Below are 19,602 nucleotides of genomic sequence, written 5' to 3'. Positions count from 1 at the left end.
ATTTTACAATTGCAAATTGTCAATCCGCACGGCAATCCACGTCTTAATTAACAATTAGCCTCGCGCCGAACCGGGTTTCGTTCCGTGTGAGTTCGCCTTTTATGGAATAAAACCGCGCGCATCTGCCCTTACGTTCCTTCGTTTCCTCTCTTTTTTCACCCCCATCTCTCTCTTTTTTCGTGCAAAAAGCGCGCGACCGGCGAATCTCGCACGCGAATCTCGTTATCTCGGCGACGAGGCGTACTCTTTCAGACACGCAATAAAATCGCAATCGAAGAGACGAAAAGTCAAAAAATGCGATTACGTGCCCGTTAGGAGCTTTAATCCCTTGAACTGCGCGTCCCTTCGGTTTCTGATTCAACGAAAAATATATATTTCTACAACGAGTCTTCATTATTTAAATACACAAGTCTATGACAATTTTTTTTTAATTATTTTACGCTACATTTTATTTCTTTATCTGAGAGCTGAAAACGTTTTCCATTCTTTCGCGTATCCGTCATCGATTAAAATTAAAACCGGCATCTTTTTTTAATTACCGGAACATATATATTTAGAAAATATGAGGAATAAAATATTAAATGTATTTAGACAAATCCCAAATAAAATTTGATAAATTTTGTATATATTTAAAAAAAAGAATGAAGAGTGAAAATGAGGACTAACGAGAGTAAGTGATGAGAGCTAATTAATTTGTGTAAAAATGATCTTAATACAAAATACTTACAATTGGTTGAACGTTTGGAATCTTCTCTGAATCATTCTCAGCAGTGATTTATAAATCAAATTGACTCAAAGCGAAGCTGAAATGTTTAACTAGGCATTTGGATGAAGACCATTTTTACACAAGTCAATTAGACCTTCAATTACCTATACTCTCATTAGTCCTCGTTTTTACGCATTTTTTTTATATTTTCGAGAATCTTTCAGAGTTTTTTTTTTATAAAGTATATAAATCTTGGTTGGTTCATTTAAATTGAAGCTCTTGAATATTTCATTTATCTTTGATGATGCGAAGAAATGTTTCAGATAAAAATGGAACGGTTTGAGGGAGACGTATTTTGCTCATATTTTTTTTAAGTAGAAGCGTCAAAAAGATATGAAAATCACTTTCCTTTTTGAATGAAATTATATGATTTTTTAAATACATCCTCCTCGAAAACGTTCCATTTTCATCTGAAATACTTTTTCGTATCATTAAAAATAAATGACATATTCAAGGTTTTTAATTTAAGTAAATCACCTTGTATATCTTTCTTTTCCGTTTAATATTTCATAAACATACGTATTGTTGTTTACTCGTAGACACTCTGGGCCTTTTCTGTCCAACCCAAATTTTATTTACTGTATTCTAGGCTTTCAAAAAATTTAGAAACATTCACTTTTTGACATCTCTGCTACATTGCCACACACAAATAATTATTTAATTCAAATGTTAAAACCTTTATTTAATAAAAATTGAAATTTGTGTCAAGAAATTAAAAAATTTCATCTAAATAAAAAAAGACTCAGACTGCCTACGAAGGATTAATGATGAACAATGTGGAGACTGGAGAAAAGGATTCGAAGGATAAAAAGACACACGCACGTGTCAGCGCAATTTAATTCTTTAATTGTTTTCAGTCGGATTCGAAATACACTAGTCGATCTTTATTATAATTATTATCGTATATACGTGGTACTCTTTCGAGAGATATAAACAATACATAATACAACGATGAAATAATGACAATACGCCTTCTTTGTAACCGTCTTAAAAATTATACATACATACAGTCCGTCAGTGAGAACCGCACTCGCAATTGAATCGTGTGTGAAACACATGTGAGTTAAATGAAAGCGACGATTTTTATCCCCAACGAGTTTTTTCCGGGGGATGAGAGGGAGAGGTTCGCTTGTCCTTGTATCTTTTTTTTTTTATTCTCTGCGGTGAAGACTTTCCTGCTTCGTTATCAGAGGCGTAAAGTTGCGCCAGCAGTTCGCGCTGGAAATCGAATAATGATAACGATAGAGCGATTCTTGACGATCGAGCATCCTGATTGTGGCGTCTGAAAACTTATCGACAATCAGAAGACATCGTCGTCTTAACGATCCTAAGAAATATATTCACTATTATACAAGAACTACGAAACACATGACTGTACACTTACGTTAATTAAAGTGCTCGAAATTATCGTCAACAAATATCACGCGTCCAAAAAGAATCGTAATATTTAGTTTCTTACAAAATGATGATTTTAGATTCTTTCGCTTAGGATTTTTGAAATCCTCGACTTCGAGTTCCCTCGACTTGCAATCATTAACTTTTCGAATCTAGATATTCCCAAACTCGCAAACTTTTAACTAATTGAGAAATTAAAAAATTTGTTATAATTAAGAAATTTTTAATCGTTTAATTAAAAAATTGTTTAATTTTGTCAATTAAGAAATTTTCAAGATACTAAAATTTCCGAATATTCATGAATCTACAAATTTTTTTAATCCTTTGATCGAGTTGCTTAAGTCGTGTTGCCATTCTTGACTTTAGGGATTTACGGACCCCCCACGTTTTAATCCTCGTTTCTTTAACAATTAATTAAATAACAATAACTCGTTGAACAGATTCTTTTTGAACAGCGGTGTACGTAACCCAAAATCTACAGCTATGGAAGATCCTAATCGTCGCAACACGCGATTGATCCTCTCCCTTCGCATCCCCTGCCATCATCGCCCTGTAACATTTCATAATTAACACTAAACGCGTGATGGTGTGGTGATGGTGGTGATAGTGGTGGTGGTGGTGAAGGTCCTCTAATACATCTAAGATGCACACCCATGCTTATTTAATGCTCCGTTAATTTAAATACGTATGCAGCACAGTAGACTATCATTTTCCTATTCGTTAATGCGCGTGTTACATGTGTGTAATGGTATGCGTGAGTACGATTTTTTTTTTTACTTTTTTTTTCCTTTCTTTATCTCCGCCCCCTTCCTCCTCTCCCTCTTCTCATTCCCTGTTCGAGTTTATAAACGGCCTCGTCGAGTGGATCGTCGATCCATGGCACTTGTAAGTCATCCCCGTCTCGCGACTTCCTTTCCTCTTCTTAATTAAAACGACGGCGGGATTTCACCCCCTCCCTCCCTCCCTCCCCGGATAATAATTCGACGTTTCCAAGTAGGGAAGTACAATATAGTTTTTCAGCGGCGGCGCCGTGGATCGTCGTCGATCATCGATCGCGAACGTTTCGTAAAAGTTTACCAATGATGATGCACCAGTCGAGGCCAGCAAGCTTTTCTTTATTCTTTTCTGGCTTTCAAGTAGATTCCTGAGGTCTGTTCTTTTTCCACTACAAATTCTGAACTGGTGTACACTCGTGCTATGAGTTAGAGTGAAACAGATAATTCGTTTCACTCTAACTTATTGCACCAACTCAGAACTAGTTCAAAACTCTTCGAAAAGAACAGACCTCTAGATAATCAGAGATTTGATATTAAGACCGTTCCGATATACAGTACTGAAAACCTAGACGTATATCGGAACACAGCCTGAGGTTAGATTTCGAGCTCTACATTTATAAAAGTATCGCATTGCTTTTATCTCGATTATAATAAGATTTTCCTGTTGACTCCTTTCCCTCCGCGTTTTCCTGTCGGCTAATTTGAATGCTCTCTGTTTTTTTACCTAATTGATCTATCATTCAATAAGCACTTAGTAGTTCTTTACAGTTATTAGATCAAACATGGCGGTAATTTAGCGACACTCTTATAAATATAAAGCTCTGGGTTAGGTTAATTCACCGCCGTCATTTTGTTCGCGTTTTTTCTTGCACTTTTTATACTCAGCATCTTCGTTTTCTCTCTTTTCTCGCCCAAATATATTTATATTTATCTCATTTTAAGTGTAAAAGTTTTGGAGATTTCAAGCAGTGTGAACAGACCTAATATGGATATTGATTGGCTGTCTAAATGATCACGTGATCCCAGCACCATTGTAGTTCTTTACCTACGATAGTCAATCAGACTATCAGATCATGATACTCTTTAGGCTTTTTAGACAGCCAATCAAAATCATATTCTTCTATGATCTCTGATTTATCTAAGACTCTTGACTTTTGACGTGTCACGTAAGAATTCTTGCGGGGTACGAGACGAGATATATTCGGTCCTTCATCCTGCCTGTCCGTTTTTTTTTCACTCGCCAAGCGGGGATCGAAATCGATATAATCTCCGCGAGATCAGATTAATTTCTACGCTGTGAAGACAGATCTGCGTGTTTATGTGAAACGATTACGGAAAACGACAGTAATTTTTCCCGTCGTTTGTAGCACCGAAAGTTGCGATAACTCACCGAAATTATGACAATCGTGATTCTCCGAGTCCTTGTTCCGAGACTTTAGGGAGAAACGATGATCAATGCACGGGATTCATCCTTTCTTTCTTTTTTTCTTCTTTAACGCTATCAGTCTTTTCAAACCGCCAGTGATTGTGACAGCGATCGCGATTGGTGAATGTGTGGGGTGAATTGATTGGAAATGATGACCGGTGTTCATAGTCGATCATTGATTGTCGAATAATCACAATTTCATAAATCTCTGGTTATTCGTCAATCTGCATCTTAATTTTTATAAGGATTTATAGTCTTCAAATATTCTTTAATTTTTATGAAACGTTGATTTGTGAAATACTCGATATTTCGACGAATGTGGATTTTAGGCGTTATTTATTTATATAGATGATAAACTCTGTACATAAAGCATTTTACGAGTATTTAACATATTGTCATCTTCTTCTTCTAATATATCTTTAATCATACGGTTATAGTTATTCATAATAAATTATTAAATAGTTATATATTTTGGAGATATTTTCAAAATAATTATTTGAGATTAAATAGAATATCAACAGAAAAACTTTCGTTATTAATTATGAGTAAAGCGTTACTTGATGAATCTATGATTATTTGACTTATAATAATTGAAGATAGAAACTATGAACCATGAATATTAACAGATTTTTTCAGCACAGAATCGTAAAACAGAGATCGTAAATTATTAATCCAAAATATGAATTTGCAATTAATTGCGCTCTCAAATCAAAGATTGACAATTATTTACGACTATGAATTCCGGCCTATGATGCGGCTAGATGCATATATCGTGAAAAATCGCGCGTTCGGATAAAAAAATCGTTCGATACACTCTAAAAAATATGTAAATTTAATATTGTGTGCGATGTTTATGTAATTCTCGCCGTATTGATTTTGATATAAACACACCAAACATGGGGTGGATTTAACATTATGAATGTGGATTTAACTATGGTTTAAAATTCATGATAAAATCCTCACCATTTATATCAACACAGTAAGAATTAAATTTAACATCGATGATATTAAATTCACACTCATTTTTTTTTTAGATTGTTTTAGAGAATCTTTTCTTGAGGGAAAGGAAAGGTCCCCGCCGAGTTTACCGAGTAGTGGCCTTCCGGTTTTAGGCCGACACGACGATTTTTTTCGGGGAGGAGCTCCGCGAGATCTTCAATTTCTGAATATATTTCATATATATATAAAAAAAAAAACACTGAGTGTCGGAACTCGACGCGACGAACAATCGTGTCTTCGGCCATTCGGCTTAATTAGTTAGGTCGTTATTTCGAGATGTCGGAAATCGGGATCAGCGCGGTGCTCAACTTCAACCCCTCCCCTCCTCCTCCCCGCTCGGTTAGAATTAGCAGAAATAGCAGAGCGTACGAATTAGCAGTCGATCGAGTCGATACGTAAGGCCGTATGATCGTGAGAAATAGACCCGGGAATAAATACCGGCATTCCGAATCGGTCGAATCGATGGACGAACTTGGGAACAAATTGGAGCTGTCGCGAATGATATTACGTAGAATCGTCAATTACATAATCGCTACACGCTTTGAAATAATTTCGATGACGGCGAACATCGTCGATTGACAATCATCACTGCGATTCGATTTAATTTACTAGCAATTTATAAAATTTAATTATCATATAAAATACACCCTGATTGAAAATATATATCGAGTAATGTGACAAACAGAAAAAATGATAATAATTTTATTATTAAATTAATAATATTAATTTAATATATTTATAATTAAATTAATGATATTAATTTATAATATTTAATTATTAAATTCATTAATATTATTAATGTAAAAGTTGAGAGAAAGAATGGGGTGTACCGACTCTGCTTTTTGGCCAGAAAAAAATCGATATTAAAATTGAACCACATCGAGAGAGGAGCGTACAAAAGTGGATTATTTTCTACCCTATCGGAATCATAGGTTGAGTCGCGATATAAATATCTACGGTTGATAGGATTATCGAAGATAGAGCGATTATGTGTACAACATACGTGAATAAATTGTGCATCCTTGTAATAACAATTGTAGCTTTTCGCGTAAATACGAAGATAATGATGATCGCGAAATGAAGTTCCGTCGAGGACTTTATACGGGGTGTCCGAAGTGTCCAAGAAGGTATACGACATTAAAAATAGATAGTTGATTGTTAAGAAGGTAGGTAAAAATTCTTTAGTGTTTTTGTGTGTTTTCGTTAGAAATTTATATTACAAGTTTCGCGAAGGATTTGTAGCAAAGGTGGGTCGTCTACCCCGTATAAGCCGTGAGAAATGCAAAGTGAGAGACTCGTACGATTCTTATATCGCATAAAACTCGAACGATTATCGCACTGTGGATTGAGAATGAAAGGAGCGTCGTCCTTGCGAACGGTTTGTACAAACATGATGATTTTACGTGCTATAAGTGAGCACCTGCTGTGCCGCGCAAGGCCCAACAATCGGATCCTTTCTCGGACGAAACGCAACGGCGAGATAAACGAACAATTATTAAAAATCCATTCTATGGACTGTCTTCCCTGCCGTCTCTCTCATGTCGCCGGGGGTGCACGGAGAAAAATGATTGAGTTATAATTTTTACCTTACGAGACTAGTAAAATATTCTGGCTACTTTTGTCGAATTTATGACAAACTTTACTTGTCCGAAAGTAAAAATACCGGAGGTGTAAAGTAAAAAGTACGCTATAATTATGATAAATTCATTCAAGTGATTGTTATCTTGTAGTAAAGTAAACTATACTATATTCTCAAGACTGTATATACTTGTATTTTTTCATCGCGCAATAAAGTAAATTTTGTCAGATAAAAAATACTAGTATAAAGTATTTTTTACTAGGATAAAGTATACTGACAAGAATGTTTGATTAAAAATGGACGAACCAGAAAATTCTGATTTGTCTATTTTAACAAAAACTCTAATTAATCAACCGGATATTTGAGATGGTAAATTACAGATTTACTTTACGAAATGTAAGCAGTACCTTACATATGGCTATCGACGATCGCTTATTTATCAGAAAAGTAAAGTAAATTTTACAAAAGTAGCTTGTTTCTATATGGATCTGCCAATTCTATTTACTAGAATTCTAGCGTATATTATTTTACATATTTTTCTCCGTGTATTCAATAATACGGCGATCGATATAACCAGAAAACACATGCGACATGGTGATTCGGTTGCTATTTCTGCTGTAAGATGAATTTTTGAACACCCCGTGAACGGTCATTAAATCTCATTATCGAGTCCCAATTCTCCCCGTTTTTATATGCCGGTTGTAGGATAATCGGTCAGTACAGCCAGAAAGTAGACGTGACAACAAATCGATACCCTTCCGGTTGCAGCGTGACTTTTTAAACACCCTGTCGCTTTTTATCAACCCCTTACTACCCACTGATTCTGCTCGTAATCGTGTACTCCGCACTGAAAGAAAAGTTCGATTTTTTTGTGACTATATAATAATAGTTACATGTTACTCAAAAACCATTTAATATGGTTATCTGATTGTTCCAAAAAATGACTATAAATTATACCTAAATTATATAGTAAATTGCAACCATTTTTATTATAATAATAATAACTATAATTTATGGTCATTTTCGGTGTCAACTATATATATTTGTTATAGATTCATACATATATTAATACTACTAACATTAGCAATAATAACCATAATTAACATATAACTATAGTCACAAATAAAAACTTTTCTCTTAGTGTGCCCTTTCAATTCGTACGCCTTCCAAAATTGATTCTTGTGTCTCGCAAGCAATTATCAGACATTAAGGGGCACACAAAGTTTCGTCCTATCAGTAACATAATAATATAATTGTATCGTATTGTCGCGCAATTAAATCGCGCAACGCTGCGGCTTAGGCGAATATATCTGGCAGCTTTGCGGTATGTTGCGGCTCTCAACAACTCAATATTATATATTAAAATATGTAATATGCTCTCTCGATAACACGTTGGCTCCTTAAAGATCTCAATATACTATATTTAATATATAATATCAACGTCTTCTCTAGCGTCGTCGTAATATCAAGTATAATCAGTTAATAACTATAGCCGAGCTATCAATTTAAAGACATCCGATTGTTAGGTCTGCGCGAGTAAATGCGTATAATACAGTGACGCGAGGGGTGCCAAGATACGCCTAGTGTTGTCTCCACCCTCTTTCGAGGCTTACCTTTCCATATCGAAAGGGTCGCCCCGGTTTGTTACAATTAATCCGACAGTGGTATTGCGTCGTAGAAAATTAGACTACACCTTCTTTCTTTCTTTGTGTAATTAAAAATAAAAGGGTATTGAAATTAATAATAAAAATTAATTATACTAACGTTACACACATATAATATATAGTTCAGGTAAAACATAATATAATGTTTTAAATAATTATGGTACTTTGACGAGAAATGTTGACTATCAATTTAATATAAGGTAATTAAATAATACGTTAAATTAACACTTGGATATGTTAGAAATTCTATTACGTCTTTAAGTTAAAATTAACATTTTTGTTTAACAGTACATAATTATTTTTTTTATATGAATTGCCCGATTACGATTTATAGAATCTAACTGTGATTCATAAGTACAATATATTGCATAAATTTAATTCAGAAAATTTAATTTCGCGAAAGGTGTCAGAGGATATACTCTGTAATGCCACTGTCGGGTTAAGTGATGAGCTATCGTTCATCGCGCATTTGTATAAATTCTACATTTTCACGTCGCTTTATGTCTCGGCTATGCCGACCCTGGGATACGGAGAGTCTACCTCCCTCACTTTTTAATACTCATCGAGCGCTTCCGCTTGATGCGCGACGTATTTTTTTTTTTTTTTACATCCTTATAAAATCGTCGGGAACAGTCTTTTTCTATATACGCCTCCGAAGCTGTCGCCTCCTTTTCCCTTCGTCCTTCTCCTCATCTTCTCTGTATCTCTGTGCTTCGTAGAAAATTATAAACGCTGGAGTTATACGTGGGACAGTAGTGTACACACAAAGAATGAAAAGCGGATATCAAAACCTCGGTCTGGTCGTCGATCGGTCGATCGATCGATCGATCTTTAAATCGTGATCATCGTAATCTCAGCACCCGTACGATGCCCGAGGTGGAAGAATCTCGCGGTGCTGTCGAAGCCGAAAATTAAATTTTAAATGAAGGCCTCGGGGAGCCACAATGGAACCCCAAGAGTCTCGAGTGTCACGACATATTTATGTAATAATATGTACATTAGAATACTCGATATACATTTACTTGCCCTGCAGCAGCTATTAATCGAGTACTTTTGTCCCAGGGTGTTTATCTAGAAAAACCCGGAAAATCTGGAATTTTCAGGGATTTTGTTACCCTTAAAAATAAGGGATTTTTGTGGAATTTTATAATATAAGGGAAAATTTTGAAATTTCACTTTGAAATTCTGTTTCTCTTTGATCGTTTCTTTGATTTTTTTTTTTTTATAAATGTAGTCTCGTGGAATTTCTATATTCTACTAATTTACAATATATAATTTGTGTTATTTACACTCTAATTTCAAAATTGAATAAAAACATTTTCTAAACTTTACCTCGAATTTGGACTGAAACTTAATTATTAATTAATTTTTACTTTTAAATATCTGGAAAATCCAAGAATTCTCAGGGAATTTTTTTACAAAATTATAGTAAACACCCTGTGTCGTCATTTTATGATTCAGCCTATGAGAAATTAACGTCGTGTTTAATACGTAATGCGTTGAATAAAATAATCACGCCGGTTTTAGGACCATCCGTCGAATATCAATCTCCTCGTCGGCGACGACAGGCCGTCGATTCAGACGTCTAAAATGCGACTAACTCGCGGATTTCGCACAACACGATGTAGTATCAAAATTCATAGAAACGATGAGGTCACTCGTTGCATGCTCTTTTACCGTGGGTATGCAATATAAAATTCTACAAAAAACACGAGGTCCAAAAATTGCGCCGCCGAGGAGACAAACACGCGGGAGACAGCTCTACGTTTGTTATCGCGACATATTTCATTTATCAATCCTGTCCTCCGAATCTTCGGACACTCGAATGCATGCGAGACTTCTTGCCAGTCGTCGGGATTGTTCGTTGCCTCGATCGTAAAAGTGCATAAGTGCATATAGTTTGATTAGTGATAAGTTTCGAATGAGAATTTCCGAATTATATGTGTTATTCCAATTTATAATAATTTATAAAAATTTAATGTCACAAAATGACAACCTTATAATTAATTGTTTCCTAATTATAATTTACTCAGATTGCGTATAAATCTTAATAAAGTTACCGATTGTTCTTCAAATAGGAATTAATATCCTAAATAACACGTTGCACAAGAATCTTGCGAAGTGTTAAATTCTGATTTTAATGAAAATCTTTAATTTAGAAAATATTAGTAGTGGCGAATAAACAGTTTTAAGGGACGAAACCATCAAAATGTGTAAGCAGTTTTCAGCTTTTTTCATTATATCTTAAAAACTATTCGAGATGTAATGAATAGTCGAACGAATTTGAGATATAAAAAAATGTCCAATACCAAAATTTCATAATAAAATTATCTCTTTTTATCTCTACGTCAATAATATTTTTAAACCATAATTTTGAAAAAAAAACCGGAAACTGTTATGAGGAGTAATTCCATCTCTTAATCTTGTTTATTTGTCGATATCTTCTAAATTATTTATATAAGTAAGTATACAAAGTTTCATTAAAATCAGAATTCGATACTTTGTGAGATTTCTTTGTAAATACACTGCCAATGCAAATCCAAGTTAAAATGACTTTAATACATGCGTGTGATTTAGTTTTCTGTGTAAAAATAATACTATACTACACTTTAAATGTGTAAATTCATTTTTGCATGTATAGTACATAATAAATTATGTTTAATCAAAAAATATTATTCGATGAATTTAAATTTTTTCTCTAGAATGAATAGGACAAAGTGATTCTTACAGAGATTCTTTGTCGCTAAAAATATATCTATATTTGAAATTGCTCTATTATGTCACATGTTTTTGAACAATTTTAGTTCAAAAGTATCAAAAAATGCCATTTTCAGCACTTTTAAATTCAATTTTCTCAAAAACGTGATAGAGTAATTTCATTTACGGATTCATTTTTAGCAACAAAAAATCTGTAAAAATAAAAAATCACTTTGTTCAATTCGTGGTTTAAAATACGTATCGAACAATTAAATTACATAGATTACATAAACCGTGGATCGATATATTTTTAACGTATATTTTTATCAATAAAGACATTTACAATTTCATTGTTTTATTTCATTTCAGAGCCTATAATTTCTTTGATTTTATTTAAATTACGTACACGTATCAAATTCATTTTTTGGATTTGCAGTGTAGGAGCTGAAAATTTCTGCTCTCTTTCACGCAGTTTTAATCAGCGATTTAACCTCGAAATATATCGAATTTAGGCACATTTCAAATTTTCCAAGCACCTTCAACTTGACAATTTAGAAAGGTAGGAACTAAAAGAGCGCTTTCGATCATATCTCGAATGTAACGCTCTGTGCGGATACGAACGACGAATCCCGACGAGATCGATCGATATCGAGATCGCGTCGTGTCACTTTGCCAAATGGTCCAAAATCTTCTAAGGATCACGCCGGTGTACCGGTTTAATAATACTATGGCGTTCACTAATCACGCTGTGTTTATCACGAGCGCAACGGATCTGCTAGCCAGTCCGAGCGAGCGATAAGCTCGAAAGTTTCCTTTCCTCTCTCACCTTGTCCGGCGAGAGAGAGAGAGACACATCAGTCAGCTCGTTCGAGCGCAATTTCACACAGTCTCTCCTAATTCGCGTGATAATGTAACGATAATGCAATGACATCCATACCGAGATGGAAATGATCGTATGAAACCGCCACTAAATACCCTCTGAATTTCTTGGAGTAAATTTTCACTCTTTTTCAAAAGTGGTTGCATTCTCACTCTCTTGGAGTGGGACTTCATTCCAAAAAATTTACAGTGTACTGCTCCTCGGATTGGATTTTTGCTCGGCGATCGAAATTCTCGTCGAGCAAAAAGATAAAAACAAAAAGCGAGACTCGTGAAAGGATCGTATAAACAAATAACTGAAAAGAAAAAAATGATAAAATAATGAAAAGAAAAAAATAATAGAAACAAAAATTGTTTATCCGTTGTCTGGAGATTTGTCTGCAGTGTATTTCTCAAACACTTTTCGAAAAATAAGGATGATATATTTCAGATAATACCTTAGAAGCTAAAAAAATGTACAAATTCTCGAACGAGGAAAACGCGGTGAACATAAGATAGAAATAATAAATTAATCGGTCCTATTTCGCAAAGTTTTATCCGTTTTCTTAAATTCTATAGAAAGGCGGAGGATGTTAATTTCTAGAGATGGCGCGTTCCGAAGGAAAAGAAAGCAATGTAAAAGCAAGTAACTTACGTTATACCGAATAACTAAAATAATCGTCGGATTACTTACAAATAATGCGTTGCGTCGTCTCTCTCTCTAAAAATTTGCATAACGCGAGATAAAAACTTGCATGTTACAGATGCTGCGAGATAAAATCTTTGTAGAATTAAAATGTGTGATAACATAAAAATACTGTACAAAAAAATTAAATAGGTGAAATAAAGTTCGCTTCTCCGCAGACTCACACCAGCATTTCCATTTCTAGATGCCACGGATGATCCGGTCCAAGTTTCTCTGCGTACAATTTCCCTCGAGAACGTCGCCGCGAAATAAAGTGAGTAGTACGTGATAGAATAACACTGTTTCGACGATCGTCTATCTTAATCAAATCAATTCAACTCAATTCAACTCGCCGTACACAATTAATGGGTAATCATGGAAGCCAAAATTCGATATTATCGCGTCGACTTTTATATTGAGACTGCAATTTGGATAATAAATTGTTTTTATGAGGATGACAATAAGTTTATGTGACAAAGTTTTGTGTTTTTAGTTTTTATCAAATCATTATTCAGATACACTATAAAATATTTCAAATCTTGATACATATTTTTTTTAATAGTACCAAGTAAACATTTACTTACAGTAAATAAATATTTATTCAATAAAAGAATGATAGTTAAATTAATAGTTTTTGTATCAAATAAATACATGTTTACATTTAGTAAATGTTTACTTAAAACTATTCAAATATTTATTGAAATTTAGTATTTTTTTCAGTGTGACAAACTGACGTTATTTGTCGTCGTTTTAAGTCTGTTTTTCATCGATGAACTTTTTGAATTGGTGCACTAAGTTGAAATGAAACAAATATAATGACTTCAATTTATTACTGTGTTCAGAGAATTCTCCGATAATGAAAAGAACTCTTGATGTCAGAATATAAAGATGTCATTTTTACGTCAAAATGATAATAAATTTTACTTAAAAAGTTTACTATCTGAATAAGAACGCGTACATTTACAAAAAAAAAAAAAACAAACTCTGGACAGTGTCAATTAAATTTTATTAAATACCAAAAACCTGCAGCGAAAGATTTTTATTGGTTGACGAACTGGAAACTATTTTGAAAACTGTTCTATTGTGTGTGGCTGAGAGAATTTATTCATGGAAAATTACATGGCTATCGTTGTTATGTGTTCTCAAAACGCCTTATATTAAAGTTATAGATTTCTTTTGAATGTTTATTACTTTTTGTATTTAATAAGATATAACTAACAATCCGAAGTTTTTTTGTGAATATATGTTATACTAATGATTGATAAACACAAAACTTTGTGACCAGACATTTTATAACCCCTGTATCTAAATTGAGTATATAAATTTTTTGTTTCCTTTTCATATCGCTTTTACAGCAATAATACATCGTGGTCGCATAAATAGATAATACATCGAGCTAAGTTTAAAGTCAGTTTAAAATCCAGGTTTGATTCTATTGTAATATTTACTTTCTCGAAATTTTTGTCCACTCTTATGATTCAATTCTTTAAATTAATCAAAATTTTAACGATGAAATAATTTAAAAGGTTTAAAAGGTTTCGGACGGACGATCGTCTTCTTACGGAGAGCAGTCATTGTTCCATCGCGTGTTCCTCTCTGATCAACTGTCGTAATATTACTTTAAGAAATAGAGAACAGGGATATATATTTTATATCTAATATGTATATCGGCTATTAATTAATATGCCACCTTGTAACCATCGAATAACGTTAACACGTTCAAACACACACACACACACTCTCTCTCTCTCTCTCTCTCTCTCTCTCTCTCTCTCTCTCTCTCTCTCTCTCTCTCTCTCTCATGTTCGCTATTGTGGTTCTCGCACGTGTTCATGGGCTCGACATACATTGGTCTCGCTGCTCGCTAATTGTATCTACGTAATTATGTCATATAGCAATAATAATGGCTCTAAGGCGCCGCTGATCGACCGCGGATTGCGTTCCAGGACAAAACGTCGATTAAAGGTGGAGGTCCACCGTTATTACGTCACGTGAGCTCGCATCTTATCATATTGCACCGTAAATAATTAATAATGCTGAAAGTGGTATCAATAGTGGTGTTAATAGCATTGATTTCTTAATCATTGGTGTTATTTCGCAGAGTTTCCCCTCATGCTTTATTTGTTCTTATAATATTTTATTTCATATGCTCGCATTTTTATCGAGCGCGCGAGCCATATATATTTTATTCATCAATTATATAAATTATTACACCATGTAAATATTACGCTCCTCTAAAATAAAATATACAAAACAAATACGCGTATAAAAGAATAAAATGTAAAAAATAAAATATATAATATTGTACCTCTCTAATTATTTTCTACTTAAAAAATAAAGTACATTCTTCTAAAAATTTCCCGTTAGAAATGTCGAATGGCTTCAATTATAACTTTTTCTCTTCTTCTTGCACATTGTCTGGATATATATAAAAATCCAGCCGCATCCATTCGACGGTGTAATACTATCATGGTGAGACGTGAGCTCGCGTGTACACGACGACGATGCGTCTCCACCTTGACACGCACTTTCACGCACGGGCAGGATTCATGCGTACCTCAAAAGTTAAAAGTGTAATTTCCTAAGATTCGCACAGGTTGCAACAGTGCAGCAGCTCGTATAATAAATCAGCATCCTTGTGCCACACCCACAGCCTCAGAAGTTTACATTAATACAATTATATGCTAAATTCTACGCCAATGTGTCGCCAGTGTATATATATGTGTATATATAATATATATTTATATATAATATATTCATTTATTTATATCTTCATCTCTTCGAATATTTATAATGGCCGCATACACGATGGTGCGCGACGATGGTGAGTATCTAAGTATTACAAAGAAGTAAGTGCAACTCTCTTTCTTATATATTTCTTATAGTGGTAACGGGATTAATTATTAATTGGCTGTTATGATATTTTTCTGCTAATAGGTATATATACAGATCCTTCCTTTTCCTTTAAACTGAATGCAATTCAATTTTCCGAGGATCGTAAGGATTTTCTCTGTATCATTCAGCGAACTTAAATCCACCAAATAATAAATTCAAGTATAAGTAATAACAATTATCAAAAAACTTGTTCAATAATTACAATAATTACAGAATGCAGAATGTTCTGCGTTATTTAATTGAGTCATCTGTGATACATTCCAAAAGAGAAAATATATATAATATAATAGAATTAAATATAATAATTATATTATAAATACATATATATATTTATAATATATAATTCTCTATATAAAATTAATGTTAATATAATTAATTAAGGTATAAAATTAATTAATTATATATTGTAATTATATATTATAATTATATATTAGATATATATATTATATTTAATTTTTTACGTATACATATATTTCCATAAATTGTCGAGTTGCGTAAAAATCGTGGATGATCCTCTCTTTAAGTCGCCATGGCGCTTCTTCGCCTTTACTTATTTATAATACTTACATAGACACACCTAACTTATTCTTAGCACAGTACTTCGCGATGATCGGTATACGCTCGCGCATTTTGCTGCCGCTAATACCATCTTAAAATATACACTTAGGGCTTATGTGTGTATACGTGTATATATGTACGTGCGTATACGTGTGCCGTGTTTATAATATATTTATACGCAGACATATATGTATGTATATATATTAATTTAGAATTGTGCAATGAAGGTATTAGAGCCATTAGTGCGACTACTGCTGCGGATGTGGTTGGACGTCGCTTTCTCTCTCTCTTTCTCTCTTTTTCTCTCATTCTCTCTTTCTCTCTCTCTCTCTCTCTCTCTCTCGCTGATAACTATTATCATATATCAAGACTGCAGGTGCGTGCATCTGCAAGTGCGTTCTCGCGTTTGCCGGATCTACTTGGTGGACTCGTTCGCTGCTCTTCTCTCCTCGCTACCGATCTCGATCTTTATTATTCCGACGATAGGGGTTCTCGGACTCCGATAAAAATGCGTCAAGGCCAGCTCCCTCAAGGTCGGCCAAGGAGTTCCTCTCGCAATTCATGTATACTTAATTGAAGTGTACCAAAGAAACGTTTCGATTATATCTTAGGCACGTCCCTTTGATCTCGACCCCTTTCTCCTTTCCCGGCTATTTAAAGTTCGTGCCGTTATAACAACGCCGCTCGTATATACGACGCGGGAGAAACCATAAAGAAAGGGTTGATTTTCTCGCATCGTCAAAACTAAGGCAGGACGATCGTTCGCGCGAATTATCCTGGCGAATGTGATCGAGGTCGGTTTCTTGATCTTCGGTTTCCGCTTCAGTTTGAATCCCATCTTCCGTTCAATCGTATTGGTAGCATATCCTGACTTGCGAGCACTGGAAAGGAGCACCGTTTCTCCATTCCTCTTGTCGATCCGTTAATCCGCTCGTTCGTCTAATCGTCGGTCCTTCAATCAGCTCTATATACACGTACGTAGTTCTATCTCAAATAGATCAATATACCTCGTTCTTCAACTTGAAAGCTGCCTATCTTTATCACCCTAAGTTCAGCTGCCATTTGTTCGATAACTCGACGTAGTTAAACTTCCTGCGTTATTCCCTCGAAATTCTTCCTAATCATAATATGGACGTCTGTTTCCAATGATAAAGCGTAATGTCTCGTCGCTCTTCCGCCGCCATCCTTCGGAAGTGCACCGCGTAATTCTCAAATTTTTAATAATACTTTCGCGCGTACTCTTTCGACAATATTCCGAGCATAACGCGTACTCAGGTTTTTCTATTACGGGGGGGAGGCCATTAAGGTTCCCCAAATCTCTGTACTTCTCTTGTTTTCCATATAATCGCTATACTCTCGATATCTCCGCTTTAATACCCTGCAACAAACGCTTCCCTCAACTTGCCTATGCCCAGCCAACTCGACCATAACGTCATCAATCGGCAATCTTGATTTCTCGCGAATCCGGAAGGGGTGTGCCCAATAAATTAACGGATGTTCGTCTTGCAGTCCCTTACATCGAGCAGAGTCCCAGGTTTTAAGCTCTTCCTCCAATCCCTCGTACATCTTCAATCCTCCGGGATTTTACGGAGGCATCACCCCGGAGTAGGGGACACGATCCCTCCTATACGCCTCCGCTACATGGACAAGTTCGGAGACGGAGGCGACGGTCGCTCGACGCGGCCGTGGAGGGACGCGACGAGGCCGTGATTTCTGGCGAGGTCCTCCCGGCGGTCCCGCGTAGGACCCGCTTGTAGGACCCGTTATACCCAGGAGTCACCGGCGGCGGCGGCGGTCGAGCTCGGCGGTGGCACCTGGTTCGCCACCGTCGCCGCTACCGACGTGGCACCGGTACCGTCTGGTACCATCCCGACGCCATCCGGCACCCACTGGCCACCCCCGCCGCCGCCTGGTCCAGCTATGCCGCCGCCGCCTCCAGGTATCGCGGCGCCGCCGCCGACCTGACCCACCTGGCCACCCTGGCCCACCCCCAGCTCGTACTGCCGCTTCTTTTTCTTCTCCAAGTTAACTTGCGCGTAGAGCGGCTCACCGGGTTTCGGCTGCTGCAACACACACACAAGCCAACGGTTAGCCAACTGGTGGTCGCGCGTCTCTCTTGCGAGGGGGGGTGGGCGAGGGTGGGGGAGAACCGCGCGGCGCCTCGACCCTTCAGACGCTGAAAGAAGCTCAGACACTTTGGGGTGGTATTTTATGCACACTGTACCCTCGATCGTCCGTACATTCGCAAGTTGTCGATGGAAGTAAAACCGAGATTGAGATTGGATTGGAATTTAACCAATCGAAGCAAAAGCCACTAAACTTGAGATTGGTTTTCTTTCTTCTAGTTGGTTAAAATCCAATCTCAATTTCTAATCTGATCACGGCTTGTATTGAATAAAACATTATTCTGATATTCAAAGTGTAGAGATAAATGTAGAGAGATTTTTGAAAATTTTTTTACGCGATATGTACAGCCTTGGTTAAAAGTATTAAGCACAAATTGTGTAACATTCTATATTCAAAAAAAAAATAAATTGAAAAATAGTTTTATTACTAAATAATATTTATTTTTATAATCAATAATTTTAGTCTTTTATTAGCTTTTTATTTTATTATATTATCTCTTTTTTCAAAAAAATCTAATAATTTGAGAGCGTTTTGTACTTATAGCTAAGGCTGTATATATTATTAAAAAGAATATATAACGAATAAAATATTATTTATATTGTAATTTCTGTTTGAGTTGCTGTAAATTGTATGTTGATTTGTATTATGTGTTTCTTTTTTGTAATTATTCCCTATATTCCGGATAATCGAGAATACACTGTAATGTGTAGGCAAAACCACGAAGAAGATGTGATATGTTTGACCTTTATTTGCAATCAGGTATATAGGCTATCTAATATACATATTTTCAAGTAATTGCTCCTGTTTGTTACATTGCGTTTAGTAATCGGCTAAATACAGAATATAAATATTCCGACGGTGACGTGAGTAAATTCGTAGCTGAGATACACAGATGATATAAAGTCGCACATGAAATCGCGTGTGTTGTGTATACGTGTGTACGTGTGCTACAAAATTATATATAATAATATTTAATCTAGGAAGAGATTTATTGTGCTTTTTTATGCACGGAATGCGAAATAGGATTCAAACACTCTAAAAAAATAAGTGGATTTAACATCATGTGGTTTATATAATTCTCACCGTGTTGGTGTTCGTATAAAAACAGTAGATTTAAGGATATGCCAGGTGTAGAGGTCTGCAAAAAAATGACTGGAATTGGAAATTTGTACTTCCT

The 19,602-nt window shown here is 35.3% G+C and overlaps 1 protein-coding gene across 6 annotated transcripts in view; it reads right to left on the bottom strand.

Moving 5' to 3' along the window:
• Positions 1 to 1,591: 1,591 nt before the first annotated feature.
• p120ctn (adherens junction protein p120) overlaps positions 1,592 to 19,602 on the bottom strand; it is a 76,375-nt gene continuing 58,364 nt past the window's right edge. For 5 of the 6 annotated variants that reach the window (XM_087415245.1, XM_087415247.1, XM_087415248.1 and 2 more), the window contains one exon: positions 1,592 to 18,361. In XM_087415245.1, the coding sequence (XP_087271371.1) occupies positions 18,062 to 18,361 (300 nt within the window). In that variant the 3' untranslated portion in view covers positions 1,592 to 18,061. The remainder of the gene's footprint in view (positions 18,362 to 19,602) is intronic. The other variant, XM_087415246.1, reaches the window with a different exon arrangement.

The sequence above is a fragment of the Acromyrmex echinatior genome, chromosome 17 (genome assembly GCF_024713525.1).
Source record: "Acromyrmex echinatior isolate Ae372 chromosome 17, ASM2471352v2, whole genome shotgun sequence".
Classification (NCBI taxonomy): Eukaryota; Metazoa; Arthropoda; class Insecta; order Hymenoptera; family Formicidae; genus Acromyrmex; species Acromyrmex echinatior.
Note: the sequence above shows the minus strand (reverse complement) of the source record. Positions and strands in the feature narration are given on the sequence as shown.